At 35.5% G+C, this 26,243-nt stretch overlaps 1 protein-coding gene across 1 annotated transcript; it reads left to right on the top strand.

The window, feature by feature from the left end:
- The first annotated feature begins 24,787 nt into the window (after positions 1 to 24,787).
- LOC139860065 (uncharacterized mitochondrial protein AtMg00810-like) lies at positions 24,788 to 25,213 on the top strand. The gene has a single exon (XM_071848839.1). It carries the CDS (start codon positions 24,788 to 24,790, stop codon positions 25,211 to 25,213), a length of 426 nt encoding a protein of 141 aa, XP_071704940.1.
- The last annotated feature ends 1,030 nt before the right edge of the window (positions 25,214 to 26,243 follow it).

Below are 26,243 nucleotides of genomic sequence, written 5' to 3'. Positions count from 1 at the left end.
AGAGTGAAAACGGTATTGCGAACAGGTTCGCCGGTAAGCGGATCGAGTACTCTGACGTTTGGTGGTAAGTTTGGCTCGTGATAAGGAGTACCTTCTTCATTTCTCCATAGGGTGAGTATTTCGCGAACCCATCCCCATTTTCTAAAGAAATCACGGTAATTGATCGGTGGGTGTGCTCCTGTCACGCTATCTTTGGAGCTAGAAGAACTTGAGGAATTAGGTGAGAAATCCATATTATGTGTTTGGAATAGGGTTTGATATGAAATGGGTGTTGAATATTGAATGATATATTCGTCTCCTTGAATACGTATATATAGCAGAAAGATTTCCGTAATTTACGGAGGAAATTTAGGAAAAGTGTTAGACAAGGTCTATTGGGAATAGATATGCTAAGATATGATTTGTCTATACTCCAATAATGGCAGTATGACGTGTCGAGATTATAAAATGATAAGTATGTAATCTAATAATCTTTCGATTAAAGACTTTCAATTCGTATACTGTGATAACCCAATGACATTTCCCGATTCGCAAACCGATGCATAAAGGCATAAGGCATATAGGTTCGTGATATAACAGGGAGTTATATACGTTTGAGTATGAATTATAGGAGTTTCAAAAATCTTGGATAATATTTCATGTAATACATATGTAATACACAAAACCAGGATAGATGACTAAGTGAGTTGTTCTTAATAAGTTCACCACTTATTAAGTGCGTAAGTGACTAAGTGTTGTATGATCACTATAGTCAAGTTTGATATTGTGCACCATACCCAAACATCTATGCCACCGCCGAGTCACTTGAATGATCAATTGTTACCGGTTGGCCCAGGAATTCTCGACCAAAATCTAAGTTTGGCATTCGAAATCCACAAGCGTCCCATAGTGGTACCAAGGATCACCCTAGGCCTTAAGTAGCGTTGACGTTCGAGTAATTTCACATTATCGTGTATGTTATAATCTTAAGATTTAAGTATAGTTTCTAAGGTATAGTGTAGCATTTATCAATTAAAGGCAACAATTAAAGGCACTATGGTCAAGGAAAGTTGTAGTCCTACATTGCTAAGGTACCTAATTGTATAAGGCACACATAAAATGCAATCTTGGTTCTCTACAACAACCTGCTCTGATACCAATCTGTCACACCCCCAAATTAGGGCCTAGGGTATTTGTGACTAATTATATCAAATCACAGTTGTATAAACGAGAACGACTCTATATGAGACGTTTTGAATAAAACATTTATTAATAAAACAGCGGAAGCATTAAAAGTTTTACATCAAATTTAAACTGAAATAATAATAATAGTCTTAATGCAAAGTAAATGTAATGAAATGAAGACTCCATGTAGCAGCATTCAATTCATCAGGTAGCAATCATGGCAATCATCTTATTCGTCACCTGAGACAAAACATGCTTAAAGTGTCAACCAAAAAGGTTGGTGAGTTCATTAGTTTATCAAAATCAATCATTTCCGTTATAATAATAGGCCACAAGATTTCAGTTTCATAAATATCCGTACACTAGCAAGTGTATAAAAGCATTCTATAAGTTGTAGGCACCCGGTAACAAGCCTTAACGTTCATGTTTTACCCTCTGAAGTACACCAGATCAGGTGTGTTTAAAATAACCTCGAAGTACTAAAGCATCCCATAGTCAGGATAGGGTTTGTCAGGCCCAATAGATCTATCTTTAGGATTCGCGCCTACCGTACATAGACAAGTAGTTTAATGTTACCAAGCTAAGGATATATTTCTGGTTTAAACCCACATAGAATTAGTTTTAGTACTTGTGCCTATTTCGTAAAACATTTATAAATCAGCGCATGTATTCTCAGCCCAAAAATATATATAAAAAGGGAGCAAATGAAACTCACCTTAAATAGCAGTTGAAGTATTCCACGCAAGAAAGGAAAGTAAAGCAAGTAAGTGACCGAGATATCAACTAGAAGTAGTTCTTTAAGAGAGAAATGAGAGATTAAGGTGTAAGTTTGAAATGAGAAATGTATGTGGTATTTATAGTTGAAAATGTTAGGTAAAAAAAAAAAATTAAAATAAAATAAGTAAATCTTAAAAGTTAAAATAAGAAAAATTATTTTGTATTTTTATTAAAAGTAAATCTTAAAAGTTAAAATAAGAAAAAGTAGTTTGTATTTTTATTAAAAGTAAAATCTTAAAAGTTAAAATAAGAAAAAGTAGTTTGTATTTTTATTAAAAGTAAAATCTTAAAAGTTAAAATAAGAAAAAGTATTTTGTATTTTTATTAAAAGTAAATCTTAAAAGTTAAAATAAGAAAAAGTAGTTTATATTTTTATTAAAAGTAAAATCTTAAAAGTTAAAATAAGAAAAAGTAGTTTGTATTTTTATTAAAAGTAAATCTTAAAAGTTAAAATAAGAAAAAGTAGTTTGTATTTTTATTAAAAGTAAATCTTAAAAGTTAAAATAAGAAAAAGTAGTTTCTATTTTTATTAAAAGTAAATCTTAAAAGTTAAAATAAGAAAAAGTAGTTTGTATTTTTATTAAAAGTAAATTTTAAAAGTTAAAATAAGAAAAAGTAGTTTGTATTTTTATTAAAAGTAAATCTTAAAAGAAAAGTAGTTTGTATTTTTATTAAAAGTAAATCTTAAAAGAAAAAGTAGTTTGTATTTTTGTATTTATTTATTAAAAGTAGATATAGTTTTGATTTTTTTTTTTTTATAAAATTCTAAAAAAACAAAAATTTGTTTAATATATTTCTAAGAACATTTAACATTTTATTTCTATATTTTTTTAATTATTAAATACGAATTTTATATAAAAATTATTATTATATTTAGTTTTTATAAAAATTAAAATTTATGATTATTAATTTATAGTTTTTATTAGTTTTATAAATGTTATAATATTATGTATTATTTAGTTAATTATATATTCTATTAACTAAATAACAAAAGTAATATAAATATTATATATATATTCATTGATGTAATTATGTTATATTATATATCATAATCTTATTTATAATATTTATAATTATATTATTTATTTTAAGCGTACGTTTATTCGGTCAACGTTAAATTTATTCGTATATAACAACTCTAGGTATTTTAGTAAAATCGGAAGTCGAAAAGTGAGGGTTGTTATACCTCTCCATCGAGCAACTACAACAACAACTTCACCAAGAAGTCTTTCACCTCTGACGGCAAGAAAGGTTACGCCGGGTACCTACCTTATTGTGACAAGTGCCACAAACATCACTTTGGTGAATGTGGCAAGCTAATTTGCCGCCGATGCCAAGGAAGGGGTCATATGGCCAAACATTGTGGAAGTGCCACCCCCGTCACTCAAAAGGGACCCAACACACAAAAGTTGGTCACTTGCTACGCATGTGGCCAAACGGGTCATTTTAGGAATGAATGCCCAAAGAAGAAAATCAACCCCAACGTATGCGGCCGAGCTTCCAACATTTGCACCGAGGGAGCCCGGGATGACCACTAGTCACGGGTACGTTTCTTCTCAACAACACTTATGTTACTTGTTTATTCGATTCGGGTACCGTTAGACGTTTTATAACCAAGATTTTGACTCGGACTCTTTGCACTCCACCACTCCCCCTAGATATTACTTAGACCATTCAAGTGACCCACGGGAAAACTATTGTGTCCCACCAAATTTATATCAGAGGATGTACGTTAAACTTATTGGGTGGATAATTTGAAATTTGACTTGACACCTATAGAACTGAGGAGCTCAAAACCTATTCGTTAAGAAGAAATGTTTCCTATCATCTTGTATAGATTATTGTGAACTAAATAATTTCCAGTTAAGAGCCGATATTCTTTTTCCCCGTATCGATGACCTTTTGATCAAGTACGAGGATCTCGTGAGTATACCAAATCGATCTCCATCCTTGTTATCATCAATTGCGGGTTGAGGGAGACGATGTCTCCTAAACCATTTTCTGAACTCGCTACGATAGTTGTAAATCTCTCTTAGTACCGTTCAGTTAATCTAAGGCTCCGTCTGTATTCATAAGCCTCCGGAGCCGCGTGTGCAAACTTATCTAGACAAAATCGTTACCGTACTTATAATTGATGTTCTAAACCTATTCAAACGAAGAAGAAAACGAACAACATCTCCGACTTACGCTAGAACACTTGAGAAAAGAGCAACTCTATACCGAATTCTCCAAGTGAGAATTTTGGTTAAACGAAGTTCAATTTCTAGGCCATGTTGTTGGTAGTCAAGGTATTGCAATAAGTCTCACAATCGGAACCACACGTAATCGGGAAGCCCTCACGACTCTGACTTGTATTCGTAAAATCTTAGACCTCGCCGGTTATTATCGAAAAATTCATTTCCGACTTTTCTCGTGTTGCTCGTCCTTTAACCTCGTTAACTCGCTAAGGGAAGAATTAAACCTCTCTGTGTCCGAACTTTGAGCGTGATTATTTACACCAACCTTACTAGCTAAATTTGTGAAGCACAAGATGGAACTCAAATATGGAAATATTTCTACGTGAACGCCTGAAGGGCATACTCTCTCAACTCGAAATCAACGAAACTGAATTTCGTTATTTTGGCACGAAAAATTTGAATACTTAATCATGGACCCGATCAACCTCCTCGTCATCACATGCCATGTTACATAACTCTATTATCTCACCGTTACCGTCTGATATTACTGGGACTTAAGATAACACCCAATCCAAGGATACTTCACTCTTCTTTGACTTATCGTCCTTATGCTCCTGATATGGCCAACTACTACTCGACCCCGAACTATACAACTACGTGTTCTATCTCATTTTCCCACCAAGTCTCAACATTTGACCACTAGATGCGCGATATGGCTACCTCAGGATGTGAGCTCATCCTATTCTAAGTTCTCATTCCACTTCTGTCCTTTCGCTTGTACTTTTGTATAAGGAAGCCTTTTATATACTTTCTCAATGGAGAGAGAGGCTCATCATGTATTACTAGTATTCACCACGAGGGTGAATAACCCTGGCAAACGTTCTCTGTAGCCGATAAGGAACTTGTTCCAACGAACGTTTTCGAACCCTAACTAACTTGATCAAACATATCTTAAGGAATTCTATTCCAACACGGTTTACCATTGTCGATTATCTCGGATCACAATACTCGTTTCACTTCTGGTGTTACAAGAAGCCTTAGGAACACGTTTAAACATGGGTACCACGTACCATCCACAAACTGACGGAACAAGCAAACGTACGACTCAAATCTTGGAAAGGCATGTTACAAACTGGTATTGTTACCTTTAGTAGTTCCTCTTACAACGACAGTTACCATTCGTGTATTAACGCCGCACTTCCGAAACCCTATATGACCGCAAATGTCATACCCCTATTCGTTGGACCAAAGCATGTGGCAAGAAAATCACAGAATCCGAACTCATTCCAGAAACAACAGTTAAGACCGTTCAAGTTCGAGAAGGACTCAAGACGACCCGTAGTCGCCAAAAGGGCTATACCGATATTCGACGTAAACCTCTCGAATTCCAAGTCAGTAACCGTGTAATATTAAGAAAACGCACCTTAGAAAGGTGTAATCCATTTCGGAAAATTGAAGAAAGTTATATCCGCAATATTGATCCTTTCGAAATCATGTGGCGTATTGGAACCGCTTCCTACCGTTTATAACTTCAGATTCAATTAAGTATCTATTTACCCTACGTTCCATGTAACCAACTTAGAGACGTGTCCTGTGGAACAGGAACGTGCTACTCTTCTAGATAAACTTACTATCAATGAAAAACTTCTCTTCATAGAAAGACCGGTTGAAATTGTGAATCGTAAGACCAAGCCTTAATACAACGTAACACCCCGACTACCCAGATTCGTGGAAATGCCCAAGGACGTATCTTCACTTATTCGTAGATTGGACAACACAAGGTCTCAAGTAAGAGACATCGACCATTACTTCCAACTAAATTTCGGGACGAAATTTCTTTTAAGATGTGGGTAATGTAACATCCCGCATTTTTCCGTTAAATTATTTTAACGCCCGTGTTTTTATTTTAATAATATCCTTCGTAACTAGATTCGTATCCTCCGCTAGCTAACATTCTTAATATTTCCGTTATCGGATTATAACGTATCCCGTACTCTCGTGTAATTCAAAATATTCGTTCGGCAAATTCCCGCACCCGACTACAAACTTGAGGGACTAGTTTTGCCATTTAACCAAAAATATGACTAGTGGTTGACTAAGTCAACCACCTCCCACCATTTTCCACCATTCATCTCTTTCTCTTTTCTTTTTCCATTTTCTAAATACTTCCACCAAAACTCTCTCAAACACCAAAATAAGAATTCATCATCTAAATTCGGATTTGGGAGCTAACATCAAAACAAATTACATATTTGGAATCCTCTCTTCATCCTCTACAACTTGATACCAATTTCATCTCATTTGGGTAACTTTCTAAAATCACTAGATTTTGTGTTCTTGATGTTTTTGATTTATAAAGTTGTTAATTAGTGTCTATGGCTCAAGTCTAACATGAAAATATGATTTATATGCTCGATTTGTTGTTTTGGAGTAACTAGCATGAACTTGAAAATGGGTATGCTTAATCTTTGATTTTGGATGAGTTAATGTTGTTAAATTGTTTAAGTTCATGTTTTAATTGTGTTACTAGTATCACTAGTTTCGTTTTGATGCGTAGGTTGATTAAGAAAACTTCAAATACATGATTATAGATTTTTGTGAATTTTGGTTAGGGTTTGATAAGCCTAAAACGAACTTTTGATATTTTGGATGCCATGAAATGTTATTAGAAAGTGTTTAGTTGTAATGTATGTTTCATTACCTTCAAAACGGCATAACATATGTGTGAATTGGATTCCCAAATCTTAAAAATGAGTTTTGAGAACTTGAGACTTTGAAAATAGACTTTTAATGATCACTTGACCGGAAATCGGTTATTGAAAATGATGTTTTTGGTTGGTGAAATGTATTTAGTTGTGTTCTTTGTCAAACTACCTTTCTAACGATATCAGATACGAGTTCTAAGTATTAGCGGTTTGCGAGTTATGCTTGAAAGTGTTTTGATTTGAGACTTGGACATTTGAGACTGACCAGGTACCAGCTCCCGTGTATTGTCGTGGCGCGGCAATCCTGGGTCGCGGTGCTGCCTAAGCCGTGTTCAGGTTCTGACCTACATGTCAATAATATGAAAAATGTTTGGCACCCTATGGACCTCCGATTCACATGTAACTTATTCTAACATGCTTATATATGACTCCTAACCTCAGAAAAATAGTTCGGGACCCGACCCGAACATGTTGACTTTTTCGTTGACTTTGACCCGACCGAAGTTCGACTTTTGTCAAACTTAACCAAATGATTATGCAACCTTCCTAACATGATTCTATACTTGTATCTTGCATGAAACTTGACAATTTGATTCACATGCTATATAATCGAGTCGTAACGAGCCATAGGATTAATTGAACATCTTTGACCGATCGTGATTACCATTATTGATACAACCCTAATTGTTTAGGTCAAGACTAGCGTTTATCTTTGCGCGTGTTTACTTATTGAAGTACTTTATTACTCTTGCACTCGAGGTGAGATCATAGTCCCACTTTTACTCTTTTGAACTTACATTTGGGATGAGAAAACATAAACATTACTTTTAAACTAAGTGAACACAAGTAGAGGAAAACAAACATTCTACATACGAGTTTAGAACGAAATCCTCAATTCGATTATCATTAGTTACTCTTGCAGTGTGTAAGTGTAGGCGTGAACTTATGTTGTATGGCCATATGGGTTTGACAAACCCTCATCTTGGACGGTTCGCTACCGTCTGCGGATGAAATATATTTTCGTGAAACAGTGTTGTTCTAGCACTCTTAATGGGGTATCAACGGACGGAATGTTAAGCCTTGATAATTGGGTGCTCGTGAATATTAACTTTTAGAATGTACTACTATTTTATAAATGTTGCAAATCTTGTGGTTCGACTTACTTTTACTCACTTACTTACTTAAACCTATGATTTCACCAACGTTTTCGTTGACAGATTTCTATGTTTTTCTCAGATCTTTGAACGCTATGTGAAACATGCTTCCGCTCATTATTTGATACTTGCTTTGGATGTCGAGTATACATGCATTTCATGGAGCGTCTTTTGACTTTATTTAAAACTGTGTCGCATAGGTTTCCTTTGTACTTATAACTTTGTAACGTAACTTTTGGATGAACAATTCTTGTAAACTGTGAAACAAATATTTACTTTTGAAAGGAATGCGATATATCTTTGGTCAAACGTCATTTTAAAGACTTACGACCACGCAATGGGACCTAAGTAGTCGGCGCCGTCAATGACGATTTGGTCGGGTTGCTACAATCTAAGTTCTACAACTTAAGATCTTGATTATTTAGTTTACTTTCAAGTTTATAGCTTAATATTACTAGTAGAACTCATGTATGTGTCGGATCTAAGATCTTGATGTAACTTTGGTTCATCAAACTACTTACAACTCTTAAGTGAATTGTGCTACATATCTTAGACTTACACTAGTGTTATGATGGTCAAACCTTGGTTAAGATGATGCAAACCCATCAACGAGTTGTACACTTGAAGCTATACGCATCAAGGATGAGAACCGTGATGAGCATCAAGCACCAAGAACCCACCGGAACACCTTTACTTACTGTTTTTGGAATTGATCAGACTACCTGGGCTACTAGAAAGTTGATTTTCAGTTATTTCGGTTCGAGTAGATGATTTTTCGTTTAGATCTCGTCTTAATCCGAGTTACGGTTTAGGATCTATGGCCTCCTGAAAGTCACTACACCCTATTAACGTTGTGCTAAAATTTCTGACCTGCTCGCACTTAAACCGTCACCACGGTCAAACGAAGATGATTTGGGTTCTGGAAATTGGTCAGCCACTAGGGGACTCATATACGGAGCCATGGCCACTGGTCTTACCTCATTTCAGTTTGTATAGAGGTCGTGGCGACTGAACGAAGTCAGCCTTTGTTTCAAACCCTAGTCTTGACTTAAAACTTACTTTACACTTTTTGTTTAATGATGAATGATGATGGTACTTAAGACCTAATTTACATACTTTTAAACCTTCGGGAACGATTTACTGACTTAGTAACTTTTGACTTAGGTCGAGGACCTTCCGGACCAACCACTTGCTTACTTTTCCCGCGTATCAACTTTTACTACTTTCCACTGTGAGTTATAGCATCCCTTTTTACTTTAACTATTTTGGGACTGAGAATACTTGCGCATTTTATGTTTTACATACTAGGCACGAGTATTTAAACTTTATATATGTGTGGGTTATACAACAGCATAAACATTCCCCTTAGCTCGGTAACGTTTAGTCATTGGTCTTTGAACCGGTGAAGGCGAATCTTAGATATGGATCCATAGGGTTTGCCATCCCCACTCGGGCTAGTAGCGCTAGCATTTAACGGGTGTTTAATACTTCGTAAATATACGCACTCGCCAAGTGTACGTTTAGGGGGTTATAAACGTTAAGTTAGTTACCAAGTGCCCACGGTTATACATATACTTTTCATACTGTTTTGAAACGCTGTTTGAAGCACTGAAATCTCGTGGCCTACCTTACATTACTGTTATACTTAAACTATAGCTCACCAATCTTTGTGTTGACGTTTTTAAGCATGTTTTTCTCAAGTGCTTAAGGTTTGCTTGCTTCCGCTGTACTAGTCATGCTTTGTAGACACCCGCTGCACTTATTAGAGATATCACCGCATGAAACGTTTATTTTGCATTCAAACTATATTACTTTTGAAACGATGTATTGGTGACGACCTATGGGTCACGTACTATTATTGCTTGCTATTCGTAGAAGCATACTTTTGGTTGTTAAACATTTGACGTTGGTTAAAACGTCACTTCATTTTATGAATGCAAACTTATTTTGAAACATCATATAGTATTTGACCTTGTAATGATCGTGTTGTTGATGATTCGTACACGATGGTTTTGTACGGGGCATCACAAAGGTGGTGTTGGAAACTCATGGTGATGAGGTGATTGGTGGTGATGATCCTTGGTGATGCAGGTGGTTGTCCGGTGGTGGTCTAGGGTGGCGATGGTGGTTGCCGGTGTAAATTAGCGGTCGAGTTTAAGTGATATGTGCTCCTCTACATACTTGTGTGTATGTAGATATAAAGATATTTGATTTAGATATATAGATTAAAATAATAAATATAATAATAATATTTGAAATCACAAACGTGATCATTAGCAGCCATCAATTACTATTTCTTTACCGACAGTTACACGGGGTATCATATCGTGTCCATTGCTAAACAGTTAGTGTATAAAAGTGTTCCTAAAAATCCCAAATTTTTATATTAAGTTCATTTAATTATTTCAGTCATTAACTGTTTGAAACCTGACCAAAAAGGTTCGATAATTATTTATTTTCTGTTACAATTTATATGTACGGAGTACTAATATTTAAACTTAAAAAGGTAAAAAAAAATTTTTTAACAAATCTAAAATATTCGTAATCAATTTACAGTTCAACTTTTATCTTAATCCTTCGTATATATAATTTATATCTATATGAACACTAACGAAATATCAACCGAGTGTTACAGACGTTTACTATTTAAGCTCGAAATCGTTCATTTTCCATTTTCTCTCTCTATATATATAATCAGTTTTTAAATAACAAGTTTACCACATAAACATATGTTATATAATTTTAAACAAATAGATTTACTATAATTATATATATATATATATATATATATATATATATATATATATATATATATATACAAATATTTGTTCGTGAATCGTCGGGAATGGTCGAAGCTAAATGAATGTGTGAAAACAGTTCAAAATTTTTGAGACTCAGCATTACAGACTTTGCTTATCGTGTCGGCAACATTTAAAGATCAAGTTTAAATTTGATCGAAAATTTCCGGGTCGTCACAGCTTCAATAAAAAAAATGAGCAAATTAATGTAGTTTGAAAAGCAAAGCAATTTATTACTAAAAGAACAAAACATACACCATGTACAAAGCAAGACATCATGCACCTACAGCAGATTTACACATTAACAGTGCATAACACAAAGAATAAAGCAATATACATAGAGTGAAAAAAATGCAAGTCTAACTAGAACACAAACTGTACAGACACGACAAAAAACTCACACAAACTGTACAAAAATAATCATCATAGTCAGATGTACAGCGACAAATTAATTAAGCAACCATTTATGCCATTTAGGTTTGTTTCTTTGCAAACGGTTCGATATTAACTCGTAGCTTTTTTTACTTGTATTGAATTTAAGATAACGGACCCGCAACACCACTTGTTTTTAAAAACCATTCGATTTCGGTTCTTTCAAATAGCATAACCGGTCACCCATTCAACCGATTGCCAAACTTGAACACCCAACTCGATCATATGCAACTACTTTTCCCACATAAAGTCTCATCCAAACTCAAGTTACTCAAGTACGTGGTGAACAAATTATTAAATGCTAATTTATGAATATAACTGTGAGTGGTCTAAGAAAATTTATGAATTTAAGTATAACAATTTATGCAAATACTACCTTCGTCAGATAATAAGTACGACTCTATCCGTGAATTGTTGTCTTTTTGTGTGATGTTCCAAGTTAATAATTCACTTCTAAAAATAGATAAGAAAATAATAAGGTAAAGTTCTTTTATATTTCTACTTTTATGTATGTAAAATAGAAGAATAGGTAAAAAAGAAAAAGGGTAAAACATGAAAGTGAACTATAAAAGTACAAGATGATAATAACATTTCTTAAACTGTGTGTTTTTTGTTCGGAGACTTAAATTGGGACTTATGGAGCATCTAATTTTGACTTTTATGAGTTTTTTTTATTTTGACTTAAAAAACAAATTATTTTATGATATTTGATTAAAATTAGGTTTTCGGTTCGTCGTGCGTTGCTGCAGACCCCATTGCATTTGTGATAAGGTGTTTTTTCAAATTTTTTTATTGCTTTGCATAATGTTTTTACAACTTGTGATAATTAAAATATGTAAAATGTAAAATACTTATTAAAGAGGGAAAATTGAAATAGTAAATTCAAAGGTGAAGGAAGAAAATACGAAAAGAAATAATGAGCAAGGATAAAAAAGAATTAGAAAAAATAAATCAAAGTAAAATAGAGAAGAAAAGAAGGTGTAGAGTGAAATAAAAAAGGTAAGATAGCTACACAAACACATGACCATTCAAAACACATGACCATTCAAATCAAAATAAATATTACATGTAGACCATATCATTCCTTTTAATATTGGGAATTTAATTATTTAAATACAAATAATTTAATATTAGTTTAAAAAGGGGGAAAAAAATATTACTCCCTCCATCCCACCACAAGTGTCCGCATTTTCATTTTGGGATGTCTCATTTCAATTATCCACTTTGTATTTCAACCAATGAGAAGTGATTATTCTGGAGAGAGAAGATTTCTGATTGGTGGTGAATGAAGTTAGTGAAATTTTCTAAAATTGTGTGCAAAACTAAGTGGACACTTGCAGTAGGACGGAGGGAGTATTATTTTTTTGGTAAACGAGTAACCCTCCAATAAACGAGCACATAAGCTCCTCATAGAAGGTAAAACCTCGAGTAATCATGACCCCCGAGCACGAGACCTGGTACCGGGTGAATTGCGCATTATGCACACCCTCTCGTCACACTCCCTTTTTGAATAATTTAGCATAGTCGGGAATTGAACCCGGATGATATGCTTCATTAGGCAATTCAGTGGTCACTCAGGCAAGTCTGTGTGGTTAAAAAAATAAATAAATAATTACTTAGTAAATTATCAAATATACATGAAAAGTCGTTTCTATTTTTTTTTTAGTATATAACTAGAATCTTATGAATATACATTTTGATTATACTTTTATAAATTATTATATACGGAGTACAACACAAATAAAAAGGGTTTAAAATTTAAATTTAAAAAGAAGAAATATTAAAAGTCAACAATGGAGTATAAGAGCTCACGGTATCCACACCGTTCTTGCTCGTCGATTTCAACGACGCCGCAAAATCAGACACCGCCCCACCGTCGAAACTCGTCGATTTCGTCCGTCGATTTCATCGTCGCTCAGGCGACGGTGATTTTTTATATTTTTTTTCTTTTTTTTTTCTTATCCTAATATTCTAATTGGTCCACCATTAAAATCAACCCCGAAATGGACACCGAAATGGACACCGAACGACACCCCACTTTAATCAGTTTCAAGGTCCATTTTCGACCTTGAAATGGACACCGAAAATGAACTACGAATACCTCGTGCCCTAAAAGAAAACTGTGTTTTCTTGCATGCCAAGTCGAACAAATGTTAAGACATGATTGATTAAGACAAATACTTACATTTTAGTCAAACCCCATTATAAAATTCAACACCCTTCTTCGCCACGCAAAATGAAAATTTCCAAGAGATTTCGTTACCTTTTTATCTATAAATATATTGAGTATTGTTTCATACATAATACGGAGTAACAAAAGTACTAGTAGTTTTACTCAAAGAGTCAAAATTAACAAAATTATTTCAGGTTCTTAATTAACTTTCATTCATCATCTCCAAGTAAAATAAAATGGCTATTTTTTCTAATCTCGTGTTCAGTTGTTTTTCGGGTTCAAACAAGGTAATTGACGACGAAAATGAGAAATATAACGTGTCACAAAAAGTTCAAAAAGCAGATGGCGAGCAGAAAGAGAAGGTCAAGAACAGAAAAAGCGCACCAATTCCAGTTGCTTACTTCCCTATGGGCTCCAACTTTTCACGCTTGTAACTAAAAAGGCTCAACATTACAGCAAGAAGTTTACAAGCTACTCGATCGATCTGTGTACTTTTTAGCGTATAACTATTATTGATGCATTGAGTTGCATGTATTAGACATATTAGCATAGACCCAAGTCCAAACGACTTGGGGCTAGCCTAACATGTCTGATAGCATGGACAACTGAGAGATATGTAATTATATGTCAATAAATAGTTGATGAATCCATCTTCATGGAGTTGTACGTCTCGAGTCTTAGTACGATGATGGAGTATTGTACGTAGAATAAATAGTGTTTAATTTCATATTTGTAATTTTTTCTCATACTATCTGTTTTCTTTTTTTGGGTAATGGGTTTTACCCGGTAAATATTATTTCAAAAAATAACAAATACAAATAAGAACAACGACCACAAGCGCGCCTTGCGGCCCCTCAAACAACCACAAAACAAGCTAGAACCTACACAACAAGACTAGCAAAACACAATAAAAACCTACGACACACCTAGAACGAGACATGGACCACTGAAGACTTCCAACTACAACCAACCCGATTTCATCGGGGCCGTAGGCTTAGATGTATTTTTCTCAGCCATAAACGTGGCCGTTTCCTCTTCGTCAGTTTCTATATCGCTCAGCTCATCCACTAGGTTATTATTAAACGGCCCAAATGAATTCTGAACCTTCACTTGCTTGCCATCAATAGCATCATCTTTCTTTGTACCACTTGGGCCTGCCTTATTAGTTTGTTGTTTCAAACCCGGTTTTAAAACCGACCTGTAAACCAACTTTGGTTTTTGCTTGGCCATCGTAAACCCTTCGCCTTTATCCTTGTTATTACCCGCATTTACCCCTTTTTTCTTACGTTTATAGACTTGCTGGAACCCCTTTTTTCTTACTATCTGTTTTCTGAGTATTAAATTATGATAAATCCTGTTTGATCAAATGACAAATGCTGCATCATATATGTACTTTATAAGTGCATGGTTTTAAGTAAACCAAGATCAAAGGGTGTGTACTAATTAATACGGAGTATGACTTCGGGAAATAATATGAATTGAATTACAGTGAATAAAGAATTAACATTTGTTGGCTAAAAACGAACTCAAACAACAATTTGTATATTAAAAATAACGATCATAAAAAATCATCGAAAAGGTAATGTCCACTTAGCAATTAGAACAAAACAAGATAAGTGTAAGAATAATAGTCACACTGGGTTGGACCTATTTCGAGTGAAAACGGATCAATCCATTGATTACGTATTCACATCCATATTCGATCAACTAAACATACATATTCATATCGAAATCCGTATTCGATATTCATCAATTTAGTTAATATCCAATCCACTGGTAGATCGAGACGGGTATATGCCCATTGAGTTGGATAATATAATTGATAAGTCCATGCCCCAGTCAGAAATAAAAAGTCATATTTATATAGAATAGTCAAAATTTTAAATGAGAACCAACAAAACAAGCAATGAGAACATAGGTAACATTTAAATCTAATTTCATATGTGAGTAGAGAGTCACTTATCGATGTAGGTTAAAGTTAAACGAGAGAGTTTTACGTGTGCTTGCTTTAATAAGAGTAAGGAAAGGCAAGTGGAGTTTCGCATTGAGTTGGTTCCTGGGGCTAACACCATTGCTAAAACTCCTTACAGTTTGGCGTCAACCGAAATGCACGAGTTGTTGAATCAAACCCAAGAGTTGTTAGAGAAGGGTTTTATCCAACCGAGCAGCTCACCATGGGGTGTCGCGATTTTGTTTGTGAAGAAGAAAGACGGTAGCATGCGTATGTGCTTTGATTACCGTGAGCTTAATAATGTGACGATCAAAATCGTTATCCGTTGCCTAGGATTGAAGACTTATTTGATCAACTTCAAGGTGCGTGTTATTTTTCTAAGATTGATTTGCGATCTAGTTATCATCAAATGCGGATCTGAGAGGAAGATATTGAGAAGACGGCGTTTCGAACGCGATACGGGCATTTTGAGTTTTTTGTGATGCATTTCGGTCTTACGAATGCGCCAGCAGGATTCATCGACCTTATGAACCGAGTGTGCCAACCTATGTTGGACAAGTTGGTAATTGTGTTCATTGATGACATACTCGTTAATTCTAAGAGTACGAAGAACATGAATATCATTTCGTGAGTTGTTGAAGGTGGTACGTAAGGAGAACTTGTATGCAAGATTCTCCAAATGTGATTTTTGGTTCAGGAAAGTGAAATTCCTTGGCCATATTGTAAACCACGGGGGGATTAAAGTGGAATCAGGGAAGATTGATGCGGCTAAAAGTTGGGAACGACCGACTACACCTACGAAAGTCCGAAGTTTTCTCGGATTGGCCGGTTATTATCGTCGGTTTATTCAAGAATTTTCCAAGATTGCTTCGTCCTTAACGAAGCTAACTCGGAAAAAATGTGAAATTCGAATGGGGTGATGAGCAAGAAATTGCATTCCAATTATTGAAGAGAAAATTGTGTCAAGCTCCGGTGTTAATGTTACCGGAAGGGGTGGAAGACATGGTGGTGTATTGTGATGCCTCGATTAGTGAGCTCGGATGTGTTCTTATGCAAAGGGGTAAAGTGATCGCTTATGCCTCGAGACAACTTAAAGAGCACGAGAAGAACTACATGACTCATGATCTTGAGTTGGCGTCGGTGGTTCATGCGTTGAAAATTTGGCGCCATTATCTTTATGGCGTTAAGTGTACGATTTATTCGGATCATAAGAATTTAAAGTACTTCTTTGATCAACGCGATTTTAAACAACTGTCAACGATGATGGTTGGATTTGTTAAAGGATTATGATTGTGAGATACTTTACCATCCGAGTAAGGCTAATGTGGTTGCGGATGCTTTGAGTCGGAAAAAACAAGTTTCGAGTTTGCAAGTGAAGTCATTGCGAACGGTCCTTTCGAATGAATTTCTTGAGAAACTCGGTGAGATTCAAATTGGCATTTGTTAATTACAAGCGCGAAGAGCGAATTCAAGGACAAACGAAGTCGATTGTCCTAGGCCCGCATGGGTTGTTGTCTTGCAGGGTCGAGTGTGGGTGCCAAAATTGGGTGGTCACCGTACAGTGCTACTCGATGAGGCGCACAAATCAAAATATTATATTCATCCGGGTGCTACAAAGATGTATCTTGATTTGAAGAAAGAGTATTGGTGGCCCGATATGAAGCGTGATGTGGTTAAGTATGCTGAGCAATGTGTTACTTGCTTTCAAGTTAAGGTCGAGCATCAAAAGCCTTATGGTATGGTGCAACCGTTAGAAATCCCGAAGTGGAAGTGGGAGCATCTTACCATGGATTTTATCACGAAGTTGTCAAAAATGGCAAAAACTTAATATGATACAATTTGGGTGATCGTTGATCGATTGATGAAAAGGGCCTTGTTTCTTCCTATACGCGAGGCGATTTCGTCGGAGGCATTGGGAAGACTATTTATTAAAGAGGTGATTTCAAGACATGGGGTACTGGTGTCTATTATTTCGAATCGAGATATGCGTTTTACTTCTCGATTTTGGAGTAAGTTTCTTATGTGAAATAGGTACTCGAGTGAATTTGAGCACCACCTATCATCCTCAAATGGATGGTCAAAGCGAAAGAACCATCCAAACCTTGGAGGATATGCTTGTGTAACTGATTTTGGTGGAAGTTGGGATGAGCATTTGCCATTGGTGGAATTCTCATACAATAATAGCTACCATGCTAATATTGGAATGCCACTGTACGAGATGCTTTATGGAAGGAAATGCCGAACCCTGCTATGTTGGGGCGAGGTGGGTCAAAAGGAAGTTAGTGGTACCGAGGTGGTTCTTGAGACGAACCAAAAGATTGATGTGATTCGTGCCCGCCTCAAAGCGGTACAAGATCGACAAAAGTCGTATGCGTATAAGCGTATGCGACCGATTAAGTTTCACGAAGGTGATATGGTAATGCTTAAGGTGTTGCCATGGAAGGGTGCGATTCAGTTCCGAAAGCTGGGAAAGCTTGCTCCCTAGTTTATCGGGCCAGTTAAAGTGTTGGCACGTGTTGGTGAAGTTGCCTATCGTTTGGAGTTACCGGAGAGATTGCGGGAATCCATAACACATTTTATGTTTCCTATCTCTGCAAGTGTCTTGTGGATCACTCGATGTGGGTACCGTTGAATGAGATTACTCTACATAACAAACTAGAGTATGTGGAAGAGGCGATTGCTATCCTTGATGAGAAGGTTAAAGAGATTCGGAATAAAAGAATTCGGACTTATAAAGTGCAATGGTGTCACCGAAAAGGGTCCGAGTGTACTTGGGAATCGGAGGATTTTGTGTTGGAGCATCTGCCCTCGTTACATGCAGCTTTGATGGCGGGACTCGATAGGGTCCCAGTGGGGGAGATTGTAACAACCCGAATTTTCAGAAACAGTGAGGTGTCTCGGCGCGACCCTCCTTTGTCGCGGTACGACATGTACCTGATTTGGAAGGGACTGTTTTTTTATAAACTGAAATTAGTTGGGGACCTTTGTGCAGTTTTGCATGGCCGAGTTTGGGTCAGTTTTAGATCAGATTTTGGAGTCATTTAGTCATTTTCCCCTACACCAAATTACTCCCAAGTCTAAGGTGAGAAAGCTTTAGTGAGAGGAGGTTGATTTTGTGAAGAAGAAGCTTAAGTCCAACCCCCATTAAAGTCCTAACATCTTGTAGTTGTGTTCTAGTGTTTTAAATTTTTAATACACTTGTGGTAAGAACCCTAGCTCAATCTTAGTGTGTAATTTCATGTTTTGGTTAGGGTTTGGGTTGGAGATGAGTGAAGAACCTAGTTACTTGAAGTATTAGGGTTCTTAGGGTATGATTTGGGTGTATGAACCTCAATTCGTGATTTTGGTTTTAATATGATTTTTGCAAGTGCATGAACTTGAAATGGCTAGATGTTCACTTGAACACTTGCGATTTGGTGGGTATGGGATTCTATGAACTTACTCTTGCGTTTTGTCCCTAATTTGGGTCAAAACGAGTCTTTTGTTGTAATGGGTCATGAAGTGCTTGTAACACTTGAACATGTGATGTATTTTGGTGAGTTTGAGCCAAAATCACTAGCCACTAGTGATTTAGGGTATTGGAGTCTAGATTGACCAAGTTGGAGGTCATAGTGCAAATTGGGTTGAAATTGCGCTTGGGTGCGTTTGGGACAAGCTGCCAGTGTTTATAGCTTGACGTTGTGTTTTGATGCTAGGTGAAGTACTTTTGGATCATTCTTGAAGTCCTAGCGCGGTGACTAACTCATCCAAGTGTTCAAGGTGAGTCGAGTATTTATATGTGTGTATATATTAATTGTTTGCTTGCGGGGTTTAGTGGAGAGTAATATCCGTTCATGATGGATTTGCTCTTTGTTGGCCACTCGGTGCACAGTGGTATGTGATGAACTTAAGGATTTACATTTTTTTGGCCACGTTTCATTTGTGGGAAGGGGTGAGTGTTGATCATATAATATCCACTCTTTGTCGGTCACTTGTGAGGATGTGGTAAGCGTCACCATTTGGTTTTGCTTTTTGTTGGCCACATTCGGGTGTATACGGTAGTGCCATCCGGGAGGAGTTTTGTTGGCCATATACATTGGTTGATGGTGTTATTCATTTGATGACTAGCACACTTGGGTATGGTTAACCACATATTGTGTTTTGTAGTGTAGCGTGTTTTATTATTTTTTATGCGATTAACATGCTAGCTTGTGTTCGGATTGTGTATGTATGTGTTAGTGATGCTATCTTATATGCGGTTATGTGTAAGTTGTGCAAGTAAGTGGTTTATATATGTATGCATATACGTATTGCACTCACTAAGCATTGTAGCTTACTCCCTCGTTGTTTATTTTTTTTAGATTGTGGCACTTCGAAGGACAAGGGTAAGTGATTGGCTTAGCTTGCATGTTGGTGGTCTTGGAAAGACGCTTTTGGTAATGGTCCTGACGGTCATGCTCACTTTGCTTGAACGTGTTGTGTTAAACATTGGTCAAATTATGGGACTTGAGTTCCCGATGTTGTAATCTCATAACTTGTTGTATTTTGGATTGTGTTTAACATTTAAACGGGTTTTGATGATTTAAGACTTGAATGGTTGAGGAAATTGTGTTGAGTTAAAATGTTGCAAGTCAGAATCTGGATCAGTGTTGTGTCGCGGCGCGACAACCAGACCCAGACCTCTCGACGCGACCAATAGTACGTTTTCAACGTCGAGCATTTTAAAGGACTGGACCATCTGGAACTGGGTGGTGTCGCGACGCGATCATGAAAAGTCGCGACGCGACAACATGCTTGGACTGGTGGTCTGGTCTGGTGAAACTCTTGACATTTATTTTGTGCGTGACCTTGCACCGCGACCAATTGGGTCCCCGACGCGAGGGGTGTGTGTGTGTGTGTGTGTGTGTGTATGTGTATATATATATATATATATATATATATATATATATATATATATATATATATATATATATATAGGTGTCTTTTAACGGTAACCGGAATCGGGTCGTTTCAGTTGAAATGGTTGTTGAGATTGTGATGGAAATGATTGTTGAAATTGTGATGGAAATTGTTGTTGAAAATGTTGTTGTTGTAGAAACTGAGAAAAATAGACGCATTATTAAAATAAATAAGAAGATTTTGTTGCGGGATATTGTCAAATGGTCGATTACCTCGAAGGTTTTGAGGCGAATTTGAGCTCGAACCGGGCATATTTGGACCCGAAGTTGTAGAGATTACCGGAACCGGGCTCATTATGATCGGGATTTGAGACGTGGTTATGAAATTTGAAATATTATTGAGAATGTTTTATAAATAAAAGTGATAGAAATAAAGTGTTGTGTGAAAATGTATGAATGAGATGTGTTGTATTTATAGAGGTGTATAAAATTTACTATTTATAAAATTAAAATCATTTTATTTAAATTAATATGGTCAACGGTCGAAATGGATAACAGAAATGGTAAACGGTCGAATGGGACCCCCAATCAGGGGCGCGATGGAAGCGTGATGGTGGTTTTTTGTGGCCATCAAGCTGCACTATTGATGGTCTAAATCCAAAACGATTTCAAACAATTTCCCAAATAAACCGGTCGTCCTCAAATGACTTGTTCCTCGTACCACCATTGTTCCCAACTCTCTTCAGATTTTGCAAAAACGCCTCCTCGAAACCATATCCACGTCATGAAATCATCGAAATCGTAAACGGCTTTTAACCAATCGAAACCGGATGGATTGAACACAAAAGGCGCCATGAGCCATGAAATAACAAGAAACCAACTCGATATTGTTAACGCGATGTAGGTAAACGTTCCTTTAGCCACGGGTTATAAGCAGCATAAACAATCAAGATCAAATCGAGATCAATCGCTTTTATAATATAAAGACAGGTGTGTTGAAGGGGTTATGGCGCTTGTTTGTTAGCTGGAGGACTCATGTTTGATTCCTGAAATATATTTATCTCTTTTTTTCTTTTTTCTTTTTTCTTTTTTGATTTTTTTTCAACCCCTTTCACATTTTAACTTTAGGGAAAATCGTTTCAAAATGTATTGAACTTTTACCAAATTTTTATTGTATGCATCTAAATTTCAGATCTTCTATTGTATGGATTCAACTATTTTAATTGTCATATTGTATGTATTCAGTAACTTTTAGAGAAGGGATCAAGTTAATATGTAGAAAAAATTACGCGATTGGTCCTTCATGTTTGCCCAATATTGCACCTTTGCCACTAATATTCATTTATCACGCAGATAGTCGTAACATTCTTCTTCAATCTCCTCCACTCACATCTTCATCATCAAAAACATAAGAACCCTAATTTTAAAACCTCCAACCATTTCTCCTTCCAAAAAAATCACATTAAAATTAAAATTCATATAATACCTTTAAGAACACAAAATTCGCCACTATTTGTAGGGGTGTTCAATATTTGATTTGAAACTGTATAAACTAAATACCGAATTGAAATCAAATCGAAAAAAATCAAACCGAATTTGTATAACCGAAAACTGAATATCAAATCGAATTCAACTTATACAATATTAAATTAAATATTAAGTTATTAATATTTTTGTATACATGTACAGGATATAATTTAAGTATATATCTTAAACTTTTCAAATCATATTATGTTATCTCGGATTTGAAATTCTATTTGAATCTTTAAGTTTATACAACAACAACAACAACAAAACCCAATATCATATAAGTGGTGTATGAGGGAGGTGAGATGTAGATAATCTTTAAATTTTTATTTTTCCTAATTTTTTCACTCCACATCTTTAAGTTAATACTTTACTAATTGTTCATCTCGCAGATAGTCGTAACATTCTTCTTCAATCTCCTCCACTCACATCTTCATCATCAAAAACATAAGAACCCTAATTTTAAAACCTCCAACCATTTCTCCTTCCAAAAAAATCACATTAAAATTAAAATTCATATAATACCTTTAAGAACACAAAATTCGCCACTATTTGTAGGGGTGTTCAATATTTGATTTGAAACTGTATAAATTAAATACCGAATTGAAATCAAATCGAAAAAAATCAAACCGAATTTGTATAACCGAAAACTGAATATCAAATCGAATTCAACTTATACAATATTAAATTAAATATTAAGTTATTAATATTTTTGTATACATGTACAGGATATAATTTAAGTATATATCTTAAACTTTTCAAATCATATTATGTTATCTCGGATTTGAAATTCTATTTGAATCTTTAAGTTTATACAACAACAACAACAAAACCCAATATCATATAAGTGGTGTATGAGGGAGGTGAGATGTAGATAATCTTTAAATTTTTATTTTTCCTAATTTTTTCACTCCACATCTTTAAGTTAATACTTTACTAATTGTTCATCTCGTGAGGGACAGTAAAATATCGATTTGGAAGTCGAATTGTGTTTTAACCGAAATCGAACTGAATTGAAATTTGGTTTTTGGTTATGTTTCGGTTTCGTTTTCGATTTTAATATTTGAATATGGTTTCGGTTTGGTTTTCGATTTTGATTTTTAATGTTCCAAAATCGAAGAAACCGAACCGAATAAACCTAAAAACCGAAATTTGAGCTGGTGAACACCCCTAGTTATTTGTCAAGATTTTTAGGATCCATGTTAGGTGAATAAAAAGTAACTGCATTACCAGAATAAGCAATCATATAACCAACAAGCCTTGGTTATTCTATAAACAAGCGTGCAACACAGATCAAAAGTTAAAAACATTATGAATATTGTAGAGAATGAAAGATTTCTTGATTACAAGTTATAGACCATCACCTGAATCAGTACATATATTTTGACATGCATTCATAAACTAAATTGCGTTTAGCACATTTAAACTATTGTATCTAATGTGTTGGTTTTAATCAACTAGAATAATACATTACTACTGGTAACCAATGCAATGAACACACGAAGGAAGAAACTTTCTTGTCCTCATGTAAAATCACATACCAGCATCACAGCTGTTAGAATACCAAGATATGTATGTAACTCAAATTTTTAATAGAATGAAAAAAGAGATGTGTGAGGGATCAATGATGTAATTTTGTCTAGAAAAAATAAATAATACAATATTTGACAAACATGAAGGACCAATATTGTAATTTAAAATTTAGATGCATATAATAGAAATTTAGTATCAGTTTAATGCATTTTCAAATAATTTTTTCTTTAACTTTATTATGTTTTTTATTTTTTCACTTTTGAATCTTTTATTGTGCACCCTAAAATTTTTACTTCCAAATTTTCGTTAACTCTTTTAACAATTTCAAAAAACGATATCTAACTTTGTTTCTAGAAAAAATACGTAGGTGTGTTTGGTCTGTTGAATCGACTTTTAATCTTGAATTACGTTTGACTTATTAACGTTAAATTGTTTTACTCAAAACATATAGTAAAGTACAACAAAAAACTTTTCAAACGCAGCGAAGCGCGTGACCAAATACTTGTTACTATCTAGGGATGACGCCCGCGGGTAACGGGCACGAGTTCTATATACCCGCGACCCGCCCGTCGGATTTCTTTTTTGCACGTTGAGACCCGTTACCCGCCCACGAGTAAAAACTTTTCACTCATGCCCGTAACCTGCGGGTAATAATAATATACAACTTTTTATCAGAAAAATTCAAACAATTTTATTAATTAAGTACAAGCTATATGTATATCGACGTGACAATTAAGTTTTTAATTGTATATAATATTATATTTTTAATCATTATATTATACATATATACAATTGACCAAATTTTGGTTACTATTCATGAATAGTAACTCACCTCCATGCTTAAAGTAGTTGTACGTTTCGTTTAAATCGATGTACCCACAAGCATTCTTTACTATCAAATGTCAAACACCTCAAACTCCAAGGGTTAAAGTGAAAATTACATATTTCTAAATAAAAAATTTTTTAAAAAATACTAAAATCTTCAACGGACCACATCTTCTCGCTCGCCACGCGTTATATTTTTCCGAAATGACGGTTCAACTCGAAATAATTTTACGAACACAACGCAACTACCTATACATAAAATGGACGTTTTTCAAAAAACGTTAAATATCTCGGGCTACTATGTTTTAAGGTGCCTTATTAAATTGTGTTAATATATTCCGGATGTTACAGTCATGTTGGACAACTTTCGCTAACTACAAGGGCAGGAAAGACATTCCAAGATCAAAAAGAGCATGTGATTATGCAATGTATGCAAACTCATGTAATAACCTTTTGTATGTAACAACCAGCAACTTTTTGCGATAAACTGTGACTTTTCTAAATTCTTAAGTATACCGCAGCATCGCGCGGTGGACCAATTGCTTGTTATTCAAAATACTACTAAAATAACTTTAAATTTAATAGTTGTAAGTATTAATTCGTGGGTAGACAAACCTGAAAACAAATAAATTGGCGCTTGAAAAGGTCCGACCACCCGGACATCTCCTACGCTGTCCAACAGATTTGTCTATTCATGCATGATCCTTGCAAGCAGCACCTTCACGCCCTTAGGAGGATTCTTCGATATATTAAGGGGACCACTGATCTCGGTTTGCAACTCTTTGCCTCCTCACCTTCCACTTTAGTCGCGTACTCTGATGGTGATTGGGCTGGGTGTCCTACCACCAGAAGATCTACATCTGGCTACTGCGTGTTCTTGGGTAACAACCTTCTCTCATGGTCGTCTAAGCGGCAACTCACGCCTTCTCGCTCCAGTGCCGAAGCCGAATATCGCGGTGTCGCCAACGCCGTGGCAGAAACATGTTGGATTCGTAATCTTCTTCGCGAGCTACATTGTCCCCTTACCTCTGCAACTATCGTTTACTGTGACAATGTTAGCTCTGTCTACTTCTCTTCCAATCCCGTGCAACACCAAAGGTCTTCCGTTTGCTCTATTTGATGACTTCAGATCCAGTTTGAGCGTCCGAAGCACTCCCACTCCAACTTCGGGGGATGTTAGCACACTGCATTATTTAGGATCTCCTTTAATGTATCTTTAATGTATGGCCTTTGGCCTTCTTTCTAGATAGCTCTCTTGCACCTATATATATTGTATCCTTGTACATATTCAAGCAAGCAACAATCAATAATATACTTATTATTCAAATGATAACACTATTAAAACCAACTTCGGCGTTGGACAGGCAAACCTAAACCAACTAAAACCCCTACACCATTACTAAAACTATTGAAACCCACTATTAAACTATTAAAACCCCTACACCATTAGAATTTAGAACCGGCTGAAAAACTCAAGAGCAAACTTCGAACATGCCAACCTAACCCAAATAAACTATATCATTGAAACTATGATCTCTGTTGAGATCAAAAAACAATTTGATACCAAACAACCCCCCATTACATTTGACCAACCAAACACACCTAAACCTTGAACCTACCGAGTTTCACATTAATGAGATTCTTGATGAAACCGGAGAACTACACCACCAAATTGAAGGAAAAAACAAAGAGATAAGGAAGAAGGGTAAGGCGAGAAACGAAAATCAGTTATTTGCGTACGAGTGGATTCAAAAAATAGTACAGACTCGTAACTTGCAAACATACAATGAAAACACCATGTCAATATAATTTGCAACAATGATTCAAGATTTAATAACTACAGGAAAAATTACGCCGTTGGTACCTGTGGTTTGTTCACATTTGCATCATAACACCTAAACTTTATTTTTTGCATAGTTGGTACCTCAGGTTTGCTTAACTATCATGGTTGGTACCTCAACCTAACTGCAATCAAAATCCAAGGGTTAACCCTCACATGTGCAATGCATGTGAGGGCAAATTCGTCCTTTTCTACCCTCTTTAGTTTGAAAAGTGTTTTTAAAACTAGTGATTCTTTCAGGTTTTTACGTTCCCACTTATTTCACCATCTGTTTAATAATACCAACACAAATACGGATGAATAAATATTA

Source organism: Rutidosis leptorrhynchoides, chromosome 7, assembly GCF_046630445.1.
Source record: "Rutidosis leptorrhynchoides isolate AG116_Rl617_1_P2 chromosome 7, CSIRO_AGI_Rlap_v1, whole genome shotgun sequence".
NCBI classification, from domain to species: Eukaryota; Viridiplantae; Streptophyta; class Magnoliopsida; order Asterales; family Asteraceae; genus Rutidosis; species Rutidosis leptorrhynchoides.
The sequence above is the reverse complement of the archived record's forward strand: the minus strand, read 5'-3'. Positions and strand labels throughout refer to the sequence as shown.